The sequence below is a fragment of the Heteronotia binoei genome, chromosome 13 (genome assembly GCF_032191835.1).
Source record: "Heteronotia binoei isolate CCM8104 ecotype False Entrance Well chromosome 13, APGP_CSIRO_Hbin_v1, whole genome shotgun sequence".
In the NCBI taxonomy this organism is placed as follows: Eukaryota; Metazoa; Chordata; class Lepidosauria; order Squamata; family Gekkonidae; genus Heteronotia; species Heteronotia binoei.
The window spans coordinates 2021895-2042898 of record NC_083235.1 but is presented as its reverse complement, the minus strand read 5'-3'; the positions used below and the strand labels follow the sequence as shown (position 1 = coordinate 2042898).

Genomic DNA, 21004 nt, shown 5'->3' with positions numbered 1-21004 from the left:
GGCTTCCCCCTTGGGAGGTGGTGGGCTCTCCTTCCTTGGAGGTTTTTCAACAGAGGCTAGATGGCCACCTGACGGCAATGAAGATCCTGTGGTGAGAGGTCTGGAGACCAAGTCCTATGAGGAAAGGTTGAATGAGCTGGGCATGTTTAGCTTGGAGAGGAGGCGGCTGAGAGGTGATAGGATCACCAGTTCTTGAAGGGCTGTCCTATAGAGGAGGGCATGGAATTGTTTTCTGTGGCCCTGGAAGGTAGGACCAGATCCAATGAGTTTAAATTAAATCAAAAGAGTTTCCAGCTCAACATTAGGAAGAACTTCCTGACCATTAGAACAGTTCTTAAGTGGAACAGGCTTCCTTGGGAGATGGTGGGCTCTCCTTCCTTGGAGGTTTTTAAACAGAGGCTATCTGACAGCAATGAAGAGCCTGTGAATTTAGGGGAAGGTGTTTGTGGGTTTCCTGCATTGTGCAGGGGGTTGGACTAGATGACCCTGGAGGTCCCTTCCAACTCTATGATTCTATGATTCCTTCCTTCCTTCTCTCAAACATCTGATGTTAATGTTTTGTGGCTCTCAGGCATCTGATGTCTATTCGATGTGGCTCTTACATTAAGCAAGTTTGATCACTGCTCTAGAGCCATCTTCATTGCATAGCCTGGTCTGAAACCAGACTGAAAAGGGGCTAGAACAGATGGGACATCCAAGAAGACCTGGAGCTGTTCTGTTACTGGTCTCTCCTTCATTTTGCCTGGAAGGACAGATTAGAGACAGGGCGATAATTAGTCACATCGTTTTTCTGCAGGGATTTTTCTTTTAAAGGAGCAGACAAGCAATGTTCCCTCTAAGCTGAGTTAGTGTGAGCTAGCTGTTTTTTATTAGCTTCCGGCTCACACATTTTTGTCTTAGCTCAGAAAAGTGGTCCCAAAGCAAGCTAATTTATGCAGCAGCTCACAGTTTTAATGCCAGCTGCTCACAAAGCAGAATTTTTGCACACAAGACTCCGCAGTTTAGAGGAAACCTTGGCAGACAAATAACTACCTCTTTTAGTGGCCAAGCGGAGGGGCCCTGAATTATAGACTGATATAGAAGAGATACCACAGTTTAGCTGAGGTGGTCCTCACATTATTTCAGAAGGCAGGGTGGGCAACAAACCAGGGCAGAAGAAGGGGCCTCCGCAGACCCCCCCAGGAGTTTGTCAACATCCATCAAAAAGACTATATTTGAAACCATATTTAAAATAGTGCCACTTTCCTTTGCCACTCTGATTGTACAGTAATTGTTCTATGATGCTTTAATTTTGATCAGTGTTCCCTCTCAGCTGAGTTAGCATGAACTAGCTCACAGATTTTTGGCCTCCAGCTCACACATTTTTGTTTTAGCTCAGGAAAATTGACCTCAGAGCACGCTAACTGATGCAGGAGCTCACCACTTTCATGCCAGTAACTCACAAAGCAGAATTTTTGCTCACAAGACTCCGCAGCTTAGAGGGAACCTTTGACAGGGTTGCCAGTCCCCAGGGAGGATTACGCCCTTGGAAGGAATTGTTTGTGCTTGTATGAGTTTCTGTATACTCTTATGATGTGAAAGGTTTAGAAGGACTTCAGACACCCCTTTTTGATAAAGAGATTGAAAACAGCGCGGCAAACTCTATGGCAGCTCTGGGCTCCATCGGAGATGGATTTTTGTGGAGTCTTCTAGAAATGGGCTTTGAAATCAAGCAACAGCCCTTCAACACACAAGCACTTTTCTGCGCTAAGCACTTTATCGACTGAATCAATTTTCGTATAAGGATTTATACATGCTTAGTTGTACAGGATATATTGTTATGAATTATCGTACCCTGTGAAATAGAGTGTGTATGTGGTGTGTTAGTATCACTTTATCCAGTTTTGTAAAATCCGCTGGAGTTGGTATTCATTGGTTTCGTTATTGTATTGCGGTGTTTTCCTGCTCTCAATCCCCAGGTGGGGGCAGGGGATCCCCCAGTTTGGAGGCCCTGGAAGATTTAATTAGAGTCAAGGTGCATAAGTACTTATCTGATAAGGCTTGCTAGGATAGGAACAAAGCAGTTGAAAAGACCCATCAAGGGCCGTGCCCACAGGGAGGAGCCCTTAATATCCGTACAAGCCAGTTCCCTATTCTTTTAGGTTCCAAATGTCTCATTCAAATGGTTTGTTTGGCCCACCATTCCTGCATGCTGAAGGTGGCCTGGACTTCCACGAATAGACTTTTCTTCTCCCATATCAATGCCACATTGCAGGACTGACTTATGAACAGTGTTCCCTCTCAGCTGAGTTTAGGGTTGTCAATCCCCAGGTGGGGACAGGGGATCCCGGTTTGGCGACCCTGCCCCCCGCTTCAGGATCATCAAAAAGCAGGGGGAGGGGAGGGAAATGTCTGCTGGGAACTCTATTATTCCCTATGGAGACTTATTCCCATAGAAAATCATGGAGAATTGATCTGTGGGTTTATGGGGCTCTGGGGGGGGGCTGTTTTTTGAGGTAGAGGCACCAAATTTTCTTTATAGCCTCCAGTGCCTCTCCCCAAAATACCCCCCAAGTTTCAAAAAGATTGGACCACGAGGTCCAATTCTATGAGCCCCAAAAGAAGGTGCCCCTATCTTTCATTATTTCCTATGGAAGGAAGGCATCGAAAAGGTGTGCCGTCCCTTTAAATGTGATGGCCAGAATTTCCTTTGGAGTTCAATTGTGCTTGTCACACCCTTGCTCCTGGCTCCACCCCCAAAGTCTCCTGGCTCCATCCCCAAAGTCCCCAGATATTTCTTGAATTGGACTTGGCAACCCTAGGAAGAGCCTTGCTGGATCAGACCAGGGAGGGTCCGTCTAGTCTGGTTCTAATCCGACCGCTCAGCAATTTCACTGAGTTCTTGTATTGTGAGAATGGGAGAAAAGGACTTCTTTCTTTATCTTCTCTATCCCACGCATAATCTTGTAAACCTCTTATCCTGTCACCCCTCAGTCTCCAAGCTAAAGAGCCCCAAGCGTTTTAACCTTTCTTCTTAGGGAAAGTGTTCCAACCCTTTCATTATTCTAGTGGCCCTTTTCCGGACTTTTCCCAATGCTTTATCATTTATAATATATCACTCCTCCCCCCCACCCCCTCTTTCATACTTTAGCAATGTTCTTTACGATTCCTGTTATCTCAAAACGTGAAATTTTCTAGCCAGCGTTTGATTTCATTTCTTCACCCTCCAAAAAATCAGCCCTGGGACAGGGTAGATTGAGGATGGTCTGTGATCTTCCCTTTGCAGACAAGCAATGGTGTTTTGGGGGGGGGGAGCAGCCCCAAGTGAGCCAGTCGGTGGCTAAGCATTAAGATGGAACCAAATCCCCCTCAACTCAGCAGGGCGGGTAACTCTTTGGTCATGCTGGCTTTTGAACATGAAAATAGGACTGTGTCACGGCCAAGATAACAATTCTTCTAATTTCTATGCTGTTTGGTCTCCTATTTTAGTTTATCTAACCTCACAAGAAGAACCCTGTGGCACAGAGTGGTGAAGCTGCAGTACTGCGGTCCGAGCTCTCTGCTCACGCCCTGAGTTCAATCCTGGCGGAAGCTGGTTCAGGTAGCCGACTCGAGGTTGACTCAGCCATCCTTCCAAGATCGGCAAAATGAGTCTCCAGCTTGCTGGGTGGAAAGTGTAGATGACTGGGGAAGGCAAGGGCAAACCACCCTGTAAAAAGTCTGCCGTGAAAACGTTGTGATGTCACCCCAGAGTCGAAAAGGACTGGTGCTTGCACAAGGGACTACCTTTTAACCTCACAAGAAGCAATTCCTAATGTAATGAATGACTTGTGTTTGTGGTAATGCCTTGATGGAGTCAAATGGATTGACGCTAGCTTTTTATTCAGTTTTAATATGAGTTACGGGTATATTTCATTCGTTGTCATATGACTTATTAGACTCTTTGTCTTGTGCTTTTGGTTAGATTACTTGCTCTATGTAAGCACTATTTATTTATTTTTCCGAATATTTATATTCCGCCCTTTCCCATTGCGGTCTCAGGGCGGATTCCAACATAATAAAACCATTAAAGCCAACAATAAACCATCAGTGCAATTAAACAGTTAAAAGGAGAGCCAGTTTGATGTAGTGGTTAAGTGTGCGGACTCTCATCTGGAAGAACCGGGTTTGATTCCCGACTCCTCCACTTGCACCTGTTAGCATGGCCTTGGGTCAGCCATAGCTCTCTTCTCTGGGAGAACCGGGTTTGATTCCCCACTCCTCCACTTGCACCTGCTGGAATGGCCTTGGGTCAGCCATAGCTCTGGCAGAGGTTGTCCTTGAAAGGGCAGCTGCTGTGAGAGCCCTCTCAGCCCCACCCACCTCGCAGGGTGTCTGTTGTTGGGGGAGGAAGGGAAAGGAGATTGTGAGCCGCTCTGAGACTCTTCGGAGTGGAGGGTGGGATATAAATCCAATATCTTCATCTACCTCACAGGGTGTCTGTTGTGGGGAAGGAAGGTAAAGGAGATTGTGAGCCACTCTTAGACTCTTCGGAGTGGAGGTCGGGATATAAATCCAATATCTTCTTCTTCTATCTTCTAAAACAATAAATCAGAGTTAATTGAGGGCGGCCTGGATAATGTGGACGCAGAAGGCATAATTATCATAGGCAACTTAGATTGCCCAAGGATGTCAACAGTGTCGGCCCCAATCAGATGGTATAACACTGGGGTGGCCAACGGTAGCTCTCCAGATGCTTTTTTGCCTACAACTCCCATCAGCCCCAGCCAGCATGGCCATGCTGGCTGGGGCTGATGGGAGTTGTAGACAAAAAACATCTGGAGAGCTACTGTTGGCCACCCCTGCTATAACAGGATGAGGACGCCCTCCTGCCTCAACCATAGGCCTGGCGGAACAGCTCCATTTCACAGGCCCTCCAGAATGACAACAATCCAGAAGGGCCCGAATCTCCACAGGGAGCTGATTCCACCAGGTCGGGCCCTAGTTGAGGCGAGCGGGACATCCTTTGGGCCAGGGATGGTTAGAAGCTGTTGTCTGGCCAATCATAATGGCCTTCTGGACTCATATGGGGAGAGACGGCCCCGCAGGTATGCCGGTTCCTATGATTGTGATATGCATGGTATATACTTTGATAGAAAATACAAGCGTTTTTTGAAAGAAAGAAAATGAAAATAGGCCCAGTAGCTCACAATCTCCTTTACCTTCCTCTCCCCCAACAGACACCTTGAGAGGTGGCTGGGGCGGAGAGAGCTCTGACAGAAGCTGCTCTTTCAAGGACAACCCCTGCGAGAGCTCTGGCTGACCCAAGGCCATTCCAGCAGGTGCAAGCGGAGGAGTGGGGAATCAAACCCGGTTCTCCCAGATAAGAGAGCTATGGCTGACCCAAGGCCATTCCAGCAGGTGCAAGCGGAGGAGTGGGGAATCAAACCCGGTTCTCCCAGATAAGAGAGCTATGGCTGACCCAAGGCCATTCCAGCAGCTGCAAGTGGAGGAGTGGGGAATCAAACCCGGTTCTCCCAGATAAGAGAGCTATGGCTGACCCACGACCATTCCAGCAGCTGCAAGTGAAGGAGGGGGGAATCAAACCCAGTTCTCCCAGATAAGAGAGCTCTGGCTGACCCAAGGCCATTCCAGCAGCTGCAAGTGGAGGAGTGGGGAATCAAACCTGGTTCTCCCAGATAAGAGAGCTATGGCTGACCCAAGGCCATTCCAGCAGTTGCAAGTGGAGGAGTGGGGAATCAAACCCGGTTCTCCCAGATAAGAGAGCTCTGGCTGACCCAAGGCCATTCCAGCAGCTGCAAGTGGAGGAGTGGGGAATCAAACCTGGTTCTCCCAGATAAGAGAGCTATGGCTGACCCAAGGCCATTCCAGCAGTTGCAAGTGGAGGAGTGGGGAATCAAACCCGGTTCTCCCAGATAAGAGAGCTATGGCTGACCCACGACCATTCCAGCAGCTGCAAGTAAAGGAGGGGGGAATCAAACCCAGTTCTCCCAGATAAGAGAGCTCTGGCTGACCCAAGGCCATTCCAGCAGGTGCAAGTGGAGGAGTGGGGAATCAAACCCGGTTCTCCCAGGTAAGAGAGCTCTGGCTGACCCAAGGCCATTCCAGCAGCTGCAAGTGGAGGAGTGGGGAATCAAACCGGGTTCTCCCAGGTAAGAGAGCTCTGGCTGACCCAAGGCCATTCCAGCAGGTGCAAGTGGAGGAGCGGGGAATCAAACCCTGTTCTCCCAGATAAGAGAGCTCTGGCTGACCCAAAGCCATTCCAGCAGGTGCAAGTGGAGGAGCAGGGAATCAAACCCAGTTCTCCCAGATAAGAGAGCTCTGGCTGACCCAAGGCCATTCCAGCTGGTGCAAGTGGAGGAGTGGGGAATCAAACCTGGTTCTCCCAGATAAGAGAGCTATGGCTGACCCAAGGCCATTCCAGCAGCTGCAAGTGGAGGAGTGGGGAATCAAACCCGGTTCTCCAGGATAAGAGAGCTATGGCTGACCCACGACCATTCCAGCAGCTGCAAGTGGAGGAGTGGGGAATCAAACCCGGTTCTCCCAGGTAAGAGAGTTCTGGCTGACCCAAGGCCATTCCAGCAGGTGCAAGTGGAGGAGTGGGGAATCAAACCCGGTTCTCCCAGATAAGAGAGCTATGGCTGACCCAAGGCCATTCCAGCAGGTGCAAGTGGAGGAGTGGGGAATCAAACCGGGTTCTCCCAGATAAGAGAGCTCTGGCTGACCCAAGGCCATTCCAGCAGGTGCAAGTGGAGGAGCGGGGAATCAAACCCTGTTCTCCCAGATAAGAGAGCTCTGGCTGACCCAAAGCCATTCCAGCAGGTGCAAGTGGAGGAGTGGGGAATCAAACCCGGTTCTCCCAGGTAAGAGAGTTCTGGCTGACCCAAGGCCATTCCAGCTGGTGCAAGTGGAGGAGTGGGGAATCAAACCGGGTTCTCCCAGATAAGAGAGTTCTGGCTGACCCAAGGCCATTCCAGCAGGTGCAAGTGGAGGAGTGGGGAATCAAACCGGGTTCTCCCAGATAAGAGAGCTCTGGCTGACCCAAGGCCATTCCAGCAGGTGCAAGTGGAGGAGTGGGGAATCAAACCTGGTTCTCCCAGATAAGAGAGCTATGGCTGACCCAAGGCCATTCCAGCAGGTGCAAGTGGAGGAGTGGGGAATCAAACCCAGTTCTCCCAGATAAGAGAGCTCTGGCTGACCCAAGGCCATTCCAGCAGCTGCAAGTGGAGGAGCAGGGAATCAAACCCGGTTCTCCCAGATAAGAGAGCTCTGGCTGACCCAAGGCCATTCCAGCAGGTGCAAGTGGAGGAGCGGGGAATCAAACCCTGTTCTCCCAGATAAGAGAGCTCTGGCTGACCTAAGGCCATTCCAGCAGGTGCAAGTGGAGGAGTGGGGAATCAAACCCGGTTCTCCCAGGTAAGAGAGTTCTGGCTGACCCAAGGCCATTCCAGCAGGTGCAAGTGGAGGAGTGGGGAATCAAACCGGGTTCTCCCAGATAAGAGAGCTCTGGCTGACCCAAAGCCATTCCAGCAGGTGCAAGTGGAAGAGTGGGGAATCAAACCTGGTTCTCCCAGATAAGAGAGCTATGGCTGACCCAAGGCCATTCCAGCAGGTGCAAGTGGAGGAGTGGGGAATCAAACCTGGTTCTCCCAGATAAGAGAGCTCTGGCTGACCCAAGGCCATTCCAGCAGCTGCAAGTGGAGGAGCGGGGAATCAAACCCGGTTCTCCCAGATAAGAGAGCTCTGGCTGACCCAAGGCCATTCCAGCAGGTGCAAGTGGAGGAGCGGGGAATCAAACCCTGTTCTCCCAGATAAGAGAGCTCTGGCTGACCCAAGGCCATTCCAGCAGCTGCAAGTGGAGGAGCGGGGAATCAAACCCGGTTCTCCCAGATAAGAGAGCTCTGGCTGACCCAAGGCCATTCCAGCAGGTGCAAGTGGAGGAGCGGGGAATCAAACCCTGTTCTCCCAGATAAGAGAGCTCTGGCTGACCCAAGGCCATTCCAGCAGCTGCAAGTGGAGGAGTGGGGAATCAAACCTGGTTCTCCCAGATAAGAGAGCTATGGCTGACCCAAGGCCATTCCAGCAGTTGCAAGTGGAGGAGTGGGGAATCAAACCCGGTTCTCCCAGATAAGAGAGCTATGGCTGACCCACGACCATTCCAGCAGCTGCAAGTGAAGGAGGGGGGGAATCAAACCCAGTTCTCCCAGATAAGAGAGCTCTGGCTGACCCAAGGCCATTCCAGCAGGTGCAAGTGGAGGAGTGGGGAATCAAACCCGGTTCTCCCAGGTAAGAGAGCTCTGGCTGACCCAAGGCCATTCCAGCAGCTGCAAGTGGAGGAGTGGGGAATCAAACCGGGTTCTCCCAGGTAAGAGAGCTCTGGCTGACCCAAGGCCATTCCAGCAGGTGCAAGTGGAGGAGCGGGGAATCAAACCCTGTTCTCCCAGATAAGAGAGCTCTGGCTGACCCAAAGCCATTCCAGCAGGTGCAAGTGGAGGAGCAGGGAATCAAACCCAGTTCTCCCAGATAAGAGAGCTCTGGCTGACCCAAGGCCATTCCAGCTGGTGCAAGTGGAGGAGTGGGGAATCAAACCTGGTTCTCCCAGATAAGAGAGCTATGGCTGACCCAAGGCCATTCCAGCAGCTGCAAGTGGAGGAGTGGGGAATCAAACCCGGTTCTCCAGGATAAGAGAGCTATGGCTGACCCACGACCATTCCAGCAGCTGCAAGTGGAGGAGTGGGGAATCAAACCCGGTTCTCCCAGGTAAGAGAGTTCTGGCTGACCCAAGGCCATTCCAGCAGGTGCAAGTGGAGGAGTGGGGAATCAAACCCGGTTCTCCCAGATAAGAGAGCTATGGCTGACCCAAGGCCATTCCAGCAGGTGCAAGTGGAGGAGTGGGGAATCAAACCGGGTTCTCCCAGATAAGAGAGCTCTGGCTGACCCAAGGCCATTCCAGCAGGTGCAAGTGGAGGAGCGGGGAATCAAACCCTGTTCTCCCAGATAAGAGAGCTCTGGCTGACCCAAAGCCATTCCAGCAGGTGCAAGTGGAGGAGTGGGGAATCAAACCCGGTTCTCCCAGGTAAGAGAGTTCTGGCTGACCCAAGGCCATTCCAGCTGGTGCAAGTGGAGGAGTGGGGAATCAAACCGGGTTCTCCCAGATAAGAGAGTTCTGGCTGACCCAAGGCCATTCCAGCAGGTGCAAGTGGAGGAGTGGGGAATCAAACCGGGTTCTCCCAGATAAGAGAGCTCTGGCTGACCCAAGGCCATTCCAGCAGGTGCAAGTGGAGGAGTGGGGAATCAAACCTGGTTCTCCCAGATAAGAGAGCTATGGCTGACCCAAGGCCATTCCAGCAGGTGCAAGTGGAGGAGTGGGGAATCAAACCCAGTTCTCCCAGATAAGAGAGCTCTGGCTGACCCAAGGCCATTCCAGCAGCTGCAAGTGGAGGAGCAGGGAATCAAACCCGGTTCTCCCAGATAAGAGAGCTCTGGCTGACCCAAGGCCATTCCAGCAGGTGCAAGTGGAGGAGCGGGGAATCAAACCCTGTTCTCCCAGATAAGAGAGCTCTGGCTGACCTAAGGCCATTCCAGCAGGTGCAAGTGGAGGAGTGGGGAATCAAACCCGGTTCTCCCAGGTAAGAGAGTTCTGGCTGACCCAAGGCCATTCCAGCAGGTGCAAGTGGAGGAGTGGGGAATCAAACCGGGTTCTCCCAGATAAGAGAGCTCTGGCTGACCCAAAGCCATTCCAGCAGGTGCAAGTGGAAGAGTGGGGAATCAAACCTGGTTCTCCCAGATAAGAGAGCTATGGCTGACCCAAGGCCATTCCAGCAGGTGCAAGTGGAGGAGTGGGGAATCAAACCTGGTTCTCCCAGATAAGAGAGCTCTGGCTGACCCAAGGCCATTCCAGCAGCTGCAAGTGGAGGAGCGGGGAATCAAACCCGGTTCTCCCAGATAAGAGAGCTCTGGCTGACCCAAGGCCATTCCAGCAGGTGCAAGTGGAGGAGCGGGGAATCAAACCCTGTTCTCCCAGATAAGAGAGCTCTGGCTGACCCAAGGCCATTCCAGCAGCTGCAAGTGGAGGAGCGGGGAATCAAACCCGGTTCTCCCAGATAAGAGAGCTCTGGCTGACCCAAGGCCATTCCAGCAGGTGCAAGTGGAGGAGCGGGGAATCAAACCCTGTTCTCCCAGATAAGAGAGCTCTGGCTGACCCAAGGCCATTCCAGCAGCTGCAAGTGGAGGAGTGTGGAATCAAACCCGGTTCTCCCAGGTAAGAGAGTTCTGGCTGACCCAAGGCCATTCCAGCAGGTTCAAGTGGAGGAGTGGGGAATCAAACCCGGTTCTCCCAGATAAGAGAGCTATGGCTGACCCAAGGCCATTCCATCAGGTGCAAGTGGAGGAGGGGGGAATCAAACCTGGTTTTCCCAGATAAGAATCTGCACACTTCACCACCACACCAAACGAATAGAAATAAAGTGCACAATTGTATCCTCCTGAAACCATGCCCACCGGTCTGTGGAAAGACTGTCTTCCACAAAACTAGTCCCTGGTGCCATAACGGTCGGGGACCGCTGTTCTACAGCAAATAGATGGGCCTCTGCCTTATATTCTGAGGCTGCTTTTTTGGTGGATTTTCCCCAAAACTGGTCTGGCAGCTTTCAGAACAAGACCTAAATGCAGATTACCAGCTGCTGCCAGGTCTCTATCAGGAAGGCTCAGAGGGGGCTGGCAGCCCCTCCGGTTGTGATGGAGTGAGGGAATCATTTCCCAAGATAAGCCCTGGGTTAGAGACCTGGGCCTGCTTCAAAAAACCAGGTGCCATCAGGAGGTCCACCAGTGGGGCCAGGACACTAGAAGTTGTCCCACTGTGCCCCCCCAAGCACCAAGAATACAGAGCATCACTGCCCCAGACAGAGAGTTCCAACCCAACAATAAAGACAAAGGTAGTCTCCTGTGCAAGCACCGGTTGTTTCCGACTCTGCAGTGACGTTGCTTTCACAATGTTTTCACGGCAGACTTTTCACAGGATGGTTTGCCCTTGCCTTCCCCAGTCCTCTACGCTTCCCCCCCAGCAAGCTGCGGACTCATTTTACCCACCTCGGAAGGATGGAAGGCTGAGTCAAGCTTGAGCTGGCTACCTGAACCCAGCTTCCACCAGGATTTAACTCAGGTCATGAGCAGAAAGCTCAGACTGCAGTACTGCAGCTCTACCACTCTGTGCCACGAGGCTGCTGCTTTAACATAAGAGCCATATGAAATAAACATCAGATGTCTGAGAGCTGCAAGACATGAATGTCAGATGTTTGAGAGCCACAAGCCAGGAAAAAAGAAAGGAAGGAAGGGAAATAGTTGGGGAAGGGAGGAGGGAGAGGTGGAAAGAAAGCAACTATAATTTTAAATGCATTCTCCAAGCTGCTGGCTGGCTTGAAGAAGTGATTTAAAGAAGCAAACGCCTTCTCCAAACTGGCTGATGGGGCAATGGGGGCTTCAAGAACCACACAGAATGTGTGAAAGAGCCACAGTTTGGCCACTCCTGTGCTACACAGGGGCAGGCAAGGGCAAGTCACATCTGTTCATCTCTTCCCCTGACCTGGATGTCGACTGCGGCGTGACGTGATCGAGGCTGACAAGATGATGCCTGGGATGGAGAAGGTAGAGAAAGAAGTCCTTTTCTCCCTTTCTCACAATATGAGAACTCCTGGGCATTCGATGAAATTCTGAGCAGTCGAAATAGAACTGATAAGAGGAAGTCCTTCTTCACCTAAAGGGTTATTAACACAAGGAATTCACTGCCACAGGAGGTGGTGGCGGCTGCAAGCATAGCCAGCTTCAAGAGGTGAATGGATAAGCATATGGAGCAGAGGTCCATCCGTGGCTCTTAGCCACAGCTTATCGTTGGCATTCTCTGTTTGGGGCAAGTGATGCTCTGTATTCTGGGTGCTTGGGAAGGGCAACATTGGGAGGGCTTCTAGTGTCCTGGACCTCCTGATGGCACATGGGTTTTTTTGGCCACAGTGTGACACAGAGTGTAGGACTGGATGGGCCATTGGCCTGATCCAACATGGCTTCCCTTATGTTCTTATGTCTGGGGCAGTGATGCTTTGTATTCTTGGTGCTTGGGGGGTGCAGTGAGACGGCTTCTGGTGTCCTGGCCCCACTGGTGGACCTCCTGATGGCACCTGGGTTTTATGGCCACTGTGACAGGAAGTGTTGGCCTGGATGGGCCATTGGTCTGACCCAACATGGCTTCTCTTAAGTTCTTCTGTGACACAGAGTGTTGGACTGGAGGGGCCATTGGCCTGATCCAACATGGCTTCTCTTATGTTCTTATGTGACACAGAGTGTAGGACTGGATGGGCCATTGGCCTGATCCAACATGGCTTCCCTTATGTTCTTATGTCTGGGGCAGTGATGCTTTGTATTCTCGGTGCTTGGGGGGTGCAGTGAGAGGGCTTCTGGTGTCCTGGCCCCACTGGTGGACCTCCTGATGGCACCTGGGTTTTATGGCCACTGTGACAGGAAGTGTTGGCCTGGATGGGCCATTGGTCTGACCCAACATGGCTTCTCTTAAGTTCTTCTGTGACACAGAGTGTTGGACTGGAGGGGCCATTGGCCTGATCCAACATGGCTTCTCTTATGTTCTTATGTCTGCGGCAGCGATGTTCTGTATTCTTGGTGCTTGCGGGGGCACAGTGGGAAGGCTTCTAGAGTCCTGGCCCCACTGGTGGACCTCCTGATGGCACCTGGGGTTTTTGGCCACTGTGTGACACAGAGTGTTGGACTGGAGGGGCCATTGGCCTGATCCAACAGGGCTTCTCTTATGTTCTTATGTGACACAGAGTGTTGGACTGGAGGGGCCCTTGGCCTGATCCAGCATAGCTTCTCTTATGTTTTTATGTCTGGGGCAGTGATGCTCTGTATTCTTGGTGCTTGGGGGGTGCAGTGAGAGGGCTTCTGGTGTCCTGGCCCCACTGATGGACCTCCTGATGGCACCTGGGTTTTATGGCCAGTGTGTGACACAGTGTGTTAGACTGGATGGGTCACTGGCCTGATCCAACATGGCTTCTCTTATGTTCTTATGATCTCATCAGATCTGGGAAGCTAAAGAGGACTGGAGTGCTTGAATGGGAGACCCCCAGGAAACAAAGCAGGAGTCAAGTTGGTCCTTTAAGACCAACCAATTTTTATGTAGAACGTGTCGCCCCCAAGTGGCAAACCCTGGCAAACCACCTCTGTCCTGCTCTCCTCTTGAAAACCCCTCCGGGTTGCCCTAAGTCGGCTGCCGGTTGAGGCCTCTTTCTACCGCCAGGGGGCAGGCAAGTGCACTCAACCTTCCACTCTGCACTTTGTTCATGCTCAGGAACCTGGGAGACGAGCCCCCTTTGGAGAGAGTCTTTTCCCCCAAGGGCAGCTCTGGAGCCCCACCGAGCTTTCACCCAGGAACCACTGCTTCTTTGGATCGAACCTCCCCGGATTGCAGCCCAGCCTTTCTGTCGGCATTTCTGTCGCCTGCTCTGCCTCCTGCGCTCCGGGCAGCACTTGGGCCGTCGCCCTGCCCCGCACCAATCCCAAGCCAAGCGTCCTTCCCCTCCGCCTCTGCCTCCGCCTTCTCTTGCAAAAGCACGCCGAACCTCCCCTCCCCTTCCCGGCGCTTGCCAAACGCCGGCCCCCGCCTCCCCGGCCGACCAATGCGGGGAGAGGCCGCCCCTTCCCGGGCCAGGAAGCAGGAGAGGCGGCTGGAGGGCTGTGGGTGACGCGGAGGATCCCGCGATCCTTTGCATTTGCAAGCCGGGCCCCACACTTTTGCATTTGCAAGCCGGACTCCAGCTTGACAGGAGCCGCAGGTATGGGGTTTGGGGGGGCGCGGTGAATGCAGCCGCTGCCTGCTGGGATGAGGAGCGCAGCGGCAGCGCCGGTTCTCCTGGGGCGGCCCGACGAGGAGGCGGGGGGGGGGGGGGTGCCGACGCTCAGCCAGCAGCTGCGGGCCAGCCCTCTCCAAGCCATGCTGCCTGGGCCTCAAAGTTGCCAGCCTCCCGGTGGCTCCTGGAGATCTCCTGGAATTGCATCTCTGGTAGCGTTGCCAATCTCCAGGTGGGCAGGGGAAACAAAGCATAAAGCTGCCGTGATATCCAGCCTCCAAAAACATTAAACCAAGAGTCCAAAATTGTACAAAAGTATCAAATATAATTGTTTTACAGTCAGTGAAGGCAATCCCTTTCGATCCCTCCAAGGAACGATATTTCATCAGGAATTCCAATTCCTTCTTCTCGAGGTAATGAATGGCAGATTGACGGTATAATATTATGCCGTCAACAACCCATAGAGCAACAGGGTTGTACAATTATTCCTGTTTTGCGTTGTTAGCTTCTTCAAGCTGCATAAAAAAATTCATACACATATCAATTAAAAATATTCACTGAATCACAAAGTTACATAATTACAACTTCACAAGCATACATCAGCTTGAAACATACCTGCTTGCAGGAGAGGGCAGGATATAAATCAAAAAATTAAATTAAAGCAAGTTGCGGGCTAAGGAGGCGCTTGGTCGTAAGCACGGTTGCCTCTTTGGTGGTGCCGGGCTGGCAGGCAGGGGTGGGGGCTGGTTGGCATGGCCTGGTCGGCCTCTTGGGAATTGCTGTCTCTTCTCTAAACTGTTGCCTTTGCAGGTCTTCCTTCCCATGGCCCTGAGAGCCCCCACTGCCGTCCGGAGGCTGCTGCAAGTCAGCCGCACCTGTATGCCAGGCTCCTGGGATGCCAAGGCACAGAGCACTAGCGCCCCTGCCCCCAAAGGTCTGTGGACAACGTTGGCTAAATGTGTGTGTGAGTGAGTGAATAGAGCGTTTCTATAAGAGAGATGGGGGAGGGGGAAGCAAAACAAGAGAAGAACATAAGAGAAGCCATGTTGGATCAGGCCAGTGGCCCCTCCAGTCCAACACTCTGTGTCACATAAGAACATAAGAGAAGCCATGTTGGATCAGGCCAGTGGCCCCTCCAGTCCAACACTCTGTGTCACATAAGAACATAAGAGAAACCATGTTGGATCAGGCCAATGGCCCCTCCAGTCCAACACTCTGTGTCACATAAGAACATAAGAGAAGCCATGTTGGATCAGGCCAGTGGCCCCTCCAGTCCAACACTCTGTGTCACAGAAGAACATAAGAGAAGCCATGTTGGATCAGACCAGTGGCCCATCCAGTCCAACACTCTGCGTCACATAAGAACATAAGAGAAGCAATGCTGGATTAGGCCAATGGCCCATCCAGCCCAACACTCTGTGTCACATAAGAACATAAGAGAAGCCATGTTGGATCAGGCCAGTGGCCCCTCCAGTCCAACACTCTGAGTCACATAAGAACATAAGAGAAGCCATGTTGGATAAGGCCAGTGGCCCCTCCAGTCCAACACTCTGTGTCACATAAGAGAAGCCATGTTGGATCAGGCCAGTGGCCCATCCAGCCCAACACTCTGTGTCACATAAGAACATAAGAGAAGCCATGTTGGATCAGGCCAGTGGCCCATCCAGCCCAACACTCTGTGTCACATAAGAACATAAGAGAAGCCATGTTGGATCAGGCCAATGGCCCATCCAGTCCAACACTCTGAGTCACATAAGAACGTAAGAGAAGCCATGTTGGATCAGGTCAATGGGCCATCCAGTCCAACTCTCTGTGTCACATAAGAACATAAGAGAAGCCCTGTTGGATCAGGCCAATGGCCCATCCAGTCTAACACTCTTGTGTCACACAGTGGCCAAAATATATATACACTGTGGCTAATAGCCACTGATGGACCTCTGCTCTATATTTTTATCCAATCCCCTCTTGAAGCTGGCTATGCTTGTAGCCGCTGCCACCTCCTGTGGCAGTGTTCCACTTATTGCGCTTATTTTTTGGTAGCAGAGGAAGTTTGGGGGGAATGCAGGGTGGGGTTAGAATCAAAGAGCTGGAAGGGACCTCCAGGGTCATTTAGCCCAGGGGTGGCCAAATCGCAGCTCAGGAGCCACATGTGGCTCTTTCACACATATTGTGTGGCTCTCCAAGCCTCCACTGCCCTGTTGGCTTGACCAGCTTGGAGAAATCATCTGTCTCTTTCAGTCGCTTCTCCAAGTCAGCCAGCTGGCAGCTTGGAGAAGTCATTTAAAGGTAAAGTTGCTTTCTTTTCACCTCTCCCTCCCCCATATTCCTTCCTTATGAATTCAGGGGGAGGGGCTTGTGAGTTTCCTGCATTGCGCAGGGGGTTGGACTAGATGACCCTGGAGGTCCCTTCCAACTCTAGGATTCTATTCCTCCCTCCTTCCCTCCCGTCCGTCTTGTGGCTTTCAAACATCTGAAATTCACATCTGGCGGCTCTCAGACATCTGACATTTATTCTGTGTGGCTCTTATACGAAGTGAGTTTGGCCACCCCTAATCTAGTCCAACCCTCTGCACAATGCAGGGAAATCACAACTCTCCCCCCAAGTCCGCAGAATCAGCACTGCTGCCATCTAGCCTCTGTTTGAAAACCACCAGACTCCACCACCTCCCAGGGGTTGCTGACGGCTGCTGCGCCTTCTTTGAATGCATGAAACTGCCTTTTACAGAGTCAGATCGTGGGGGTCACCTGCTCTGACTGGCAGCTGCTCTTCAGTCTTCTGCATCACCTACTGCCTGTTTTTTTCAAAACTGGAGATTGAACGTGGGCATTTTGCATACAAGCAGATTTTCCCCCCACTGAGCCAGGGCTCTGCCCTCTATGAGGTGTGAAGGGGGCACGTAGTTCCAAAGTTCTTTCCTGCGTCGGAGCGGTGGTGGAGTGACTGAACAGTCGAATGATCAAAAACGTGGAGAAACGACTTCCATGAAGATCGATCCAGGCGGGCAGCCGTGTTGGTCTGAAGCCGCCGAACAAAGCAAGAGTCAAGTGGCACCTTAAGACCAAGTTTTATTCTGAATGCAAGCATTCGTATCGCCTCGTCTGAAGAAGTATGCATGCATATGAAAGCTTACCTTCTGAATGAAACTTCGTTGGTCTTAAAGGTGCAGCTGAACCAAGTTTGAGTCCAGCCAGGCTCCTTTAAGACCAACAAAGTTTTATTCAAGGGATGAGCTTTTGATACAGTGAAATGGAAATTACCAGTCCATACGTATAGGTAGATGGTGAGCAGTAAATGAGCATATAATAAAGCATAATGAAGATGCTTAGATTAATGCAGGAAATTTACAAATCCCTCCCCCTAAGTAAACATAGTGAAGGAAATAAATATGTCAGAATTGGAGATGGATGGGCGGATGTATCCTTAATTGTGGAATGCTTGCCTTTAAATACCTTGCATAAAACTCTGGTAGTCTTAAAGGTGGACTCAAACTTCGTTCCACTGAGAAATGGCATTATTGTCTTGTTTCTATTCCAGGAAATGAAGCAAAGGCCTCTGGGAAAACAGCCAAAGGTAGGCAAGTTTTTGCAGTGACCATGATGTCACGACTTTGGGTTAGAGTTCCAGATTTGGACTCCTGGCTATCATTTCACCTGTGGCAGGGCTCATTCTTTTGTGTGCTTTCCCCCCTCAAAAATTCTCTTTGGGGAAAGACTGTGCATATCTCCTTTTATTTGTGGGGGGTTTTGCATTTATATCCCGCTTTTCTCCCTGTTGGGACTCAAAGCAATTCAGAGGTAAGCAAGGGTGAGAGTTTGTGATGCGCCAAGAGTCCCCCAGTGAGCTTCTGGCAGAAACAAGGATTCGAATCCAGATAGCCCATGGTCCTAAGCCTGCCACGTTGTGGCTCTCATTTTGTATTTGTTAATGTTGTGTTTTGTGTTTTACATTCTCATGGTGGTTCAGAGTATTTCCCATGGGAAGCTGATGGGGCAAGGTAACCTTTTCATTCCTGAGAGAGCTGAGGAAATTGAGGCAGGTATCTCCTTACCCTTTTTTAAATAAGTGGCTGATCCCAGGGATCCGGTCTGTGATCCCTTGCTGCTTTGGAAGACAGACACCTGCTGTTACGATTGGCAGCACAATCATGAGGTGCTCAAGAGAAAGGAAAGGAAAGGTCCCCTGTGCAAGTACCAGTCGTTTCCAACTCTGGGGTGACGTTGCTTTCACAGCGTTTTCACGGAAGACTTTTTACGGCATGGTTTGCCATTGCCTTCCCCAGTCATCTACACTTCCCCCCCAGCAAGCTGAGGACTCATTTTACCCACCTCAGAAGGATGGAAGGCTGAGTCAACCTGGAGCTGGTGACCTGAGCCAGCTTCCACTGCGATCGAACTCAGACCGTGAGCAGAGGGCTCCGACTGCAGTACTGCAGCTCTACCACTCTGCACCACGGGGCTGCTTCTTTAACAAAGGAAAGGAAAGGTCCCCTGTGCCAGCACTAGTCGTTTCCGACTTTGGAGTGACGTTGCTTTCACAACGTTTTCACGGCAGACTTTTTACGGGGTGGTTTGCCATTGCCTTCCCCAGTCCTCTACACTTTCCCCCCAGCAAGCTGGGGACTCATTTGACCGACCTCAGAAGAATGGAAGGCTGAGTCATCCTTGGGCCGGCGACCTGAACCAGCTTTTGCTGGAATAGAACTCAGGTAGCGAGCAGAGAGTTCAGATCACAGTACTGCAGTACTGCTGCTTTACCACTCTGCGCCACGGGGCAAGAGAAAGGCAGGCATATAAATCTTTCAAGTAAATTAATCCTTCGTAACAATTTATGTGAAATCCAGAAGAGAGTCAAGTGAAAACTGGCAGGGTTGGGGTTGGGGGTTTGTCTCCAGAACCAAACCTTTGCAGAGCAAGTCCCCGAGGTAAGGCATAACAGGGTAAGGCTGGAAAGGAACATTTTTGGAAATGTCATATGACTAAACTTTCACCTGTAAGAGAACATTCTCTCCCCCCCTCCCCAGTTTATCTATTACCTCTTTGACCATTGACTCAGAACAAAGTTGGACTCAAGTGGAACTTTAAATACCAATGCATTTCAGTTCTGGGTAGAAGTTTCCGTGTGCACACACACTTCTTCCACTGGACTCAGACTTTGATATTGGATTTGAATTTATATCCCACCCTATACTCTGAATCTCAGAGTGGTCACAATCTCCTTTACCTCCCTCCCCCCACCCCATAACAGACACCCTGTGAGGTGGGTGGGACTGAGAGAGCTGTCCCAGAAACTGCCCTTTCAAGGACAACTCCTGCGATAGCTATGGCTGACCAAGGCCATTCCAGCAGCTGCAAGTGGAGGAGTGGGGAATCAAATCTGGTTCTTCCAGATAAGAGTCTTCACACTTAACCACCACACCAAACTGTACAATTCAGTTTGGGTACAGTATGAAATATTATACATAAAACAGTTTTCACTTCCCTTGTAAATCTGTGACTGAGAATTAAAGTTTTTCATTTAATTGAGAACACAGGATAGCAGGTTGCTTCTCTGCAATGGTTTATGAGTTCCCTGCCTGTGTAGAATTAACTCTTTGTGTTGTGAAGTACAAAAAAGGTTGGTAATGATTTATGTGGATAGTTTGCTGCCTCTTCGTTGTGTCAGCTTCTCTCTGCCACTCAAAGTCTTGCCCCTCCCAAGAGATGTGCAGAGCTCTGTGTCAAAGGCCAGGCTGGCGCTGACTTGGTTCTCCATGCCCCAGGTGCCCACTTTGACTGGCAAGATGCCCTTCTGCTGGACAGGCTCCTCACCAGGGAAGAGGTCATGATCCGGGACTCCTTCCGCACATACTGCCAGGAAAAGCTGATGCCCCGGATCCTCCTGGCCAATCGGAATGAGGGTAGGTTGGTTTTTTAAATTACTTCCTGAGCACCTTTAATGTGGTATGTTGTGCCATATGGACTGATGCAGAATTTGGACCCTCCTTGGAAGTGTGGCTCCTCCATTTTCTCTGAGCAGAAGAAGAAGAAGATATTGGATTTATATCCCGCCCTCCACTCCGAAGAGTCTCAGAGCGGCTCACAATCTCCTTTACCTTCCTCCCCCAAAACAGACACCCTGTGAGGTGGGTGGGACTGGAGAGGGCTCTCACAGCAGCTGCCCTTTCAAGGACAACCTCTGCCAGAGCTATGGCTGACCCAAGGCCATGCTAGCAGGTGCAAGTGCAGGAGTGGGGAATCAAACCCGGTTCTCCCAGATAAGAGTCCGCACACTTAACCACTACACCAAACATAAGAGAAGCCGTGTTGGATCAGGCCAATGACCCCTCCAGTCCAACACTCTGTGTCACACAGCGGCCAGAAAACCAGGCGCCATCAGGACATAAGAACATAAGAAAAGCCATCTTGGATCAGGCCAGTGGCCCATCCAGTCCAACACTGTGTCACACAGGGGCCAAAAAATCCAGGCGCCATCAGGACATAAGAACATAAGAGAACCCATGTTGGATCAGGCCAATGGCCCCTCCAGTCCAACACTCTGTGTCACAGTGGCCAAAAACCCCAGGGGCCATCAGGAGGTCCACCAGTGGGGCCAGGACACTAGAAGCCCTCCCACTGTGCCCCCCCAAGCACCAAGAATACAGAACATCACTGCTGCAGACATAAGAACATAAGAGAAGCCATGTTGGATCAGGCCAATGGCCCATCCAGTCCAACACTCTGTGTCACACAGTGGCCAAAAAAAACCAAGCGCCATCAGGAGATCCATAAGTGGGGCCAGCACACTAGAAGCCCTCCCACTGTTGCCCCTCCCAAGCACCAAGAATATAAGAACATAAGAGAAGCCATGTTGGATCAGGCCAGTGGCCTAACCAATCCAACACTCTGTGTCACACAATGGCCAAAAAACCCAGGTGCCATCAGGAGGTCCACCAGTGGGGGCAGGACACTAGAAGCCCTTCCACTGTGGCCCCCCCGCAGCACCACAAATCCAGAGCATCACTGTGCCAATCAGAGAGTTCCATCTATACCTCTGCTCCATCTGTTTATCCAATCCCCTCTTGAATCTGGCTATGCTTGTAGCCTCCGCCACCTCCTGTGGCAGTGAATTCCATGTGTTAATCACCATTTGGGTGAAGGACTTCCTTTTATCCATTCTGATCTTTGTGAGGCTCAGT

At 51.1% G+C, this 21004-nt stretch overlaps 1 protein-coding gene across 2 annotated transcripts in view; it reads left to right on the top strand.

Annotated features, from left to right (window-relative positions):
* The first annotated feature begins 13683 nt into the window (after window positions 1–13683).
* Window positions 13684–21004, top strand: part of GCDH (glutaryl-CoA dehydrogenase) — a 29727-nt gene continuing 22406 nt past the window's right edge. The window contains exons 1-4 of one of the 2 annotated variants that reach the window (XM_060252615.1): window positions 13684–13814; window positions 14640–14763; window positions 17365–17400; window positions 19589–19726. In XM_060252615.1, coding sequence (XP_060108598.1) covers window positions 14652–14763; window positions 17365–17400; window positions 19589–19726 — 286 coding nt within the window. In that variant the 5' untranslated portion in view covers window positions 13684–13814; window positions 14640–14651. Of the gene's footprint in view, window positions 13822–14639; window positions 14764–17364; window positions 17401–19588; window positions 19727–21004 lie in introns of both variants that reach the window. The other variant, XM_060252616.1, reaches the window with a different exon arrangement.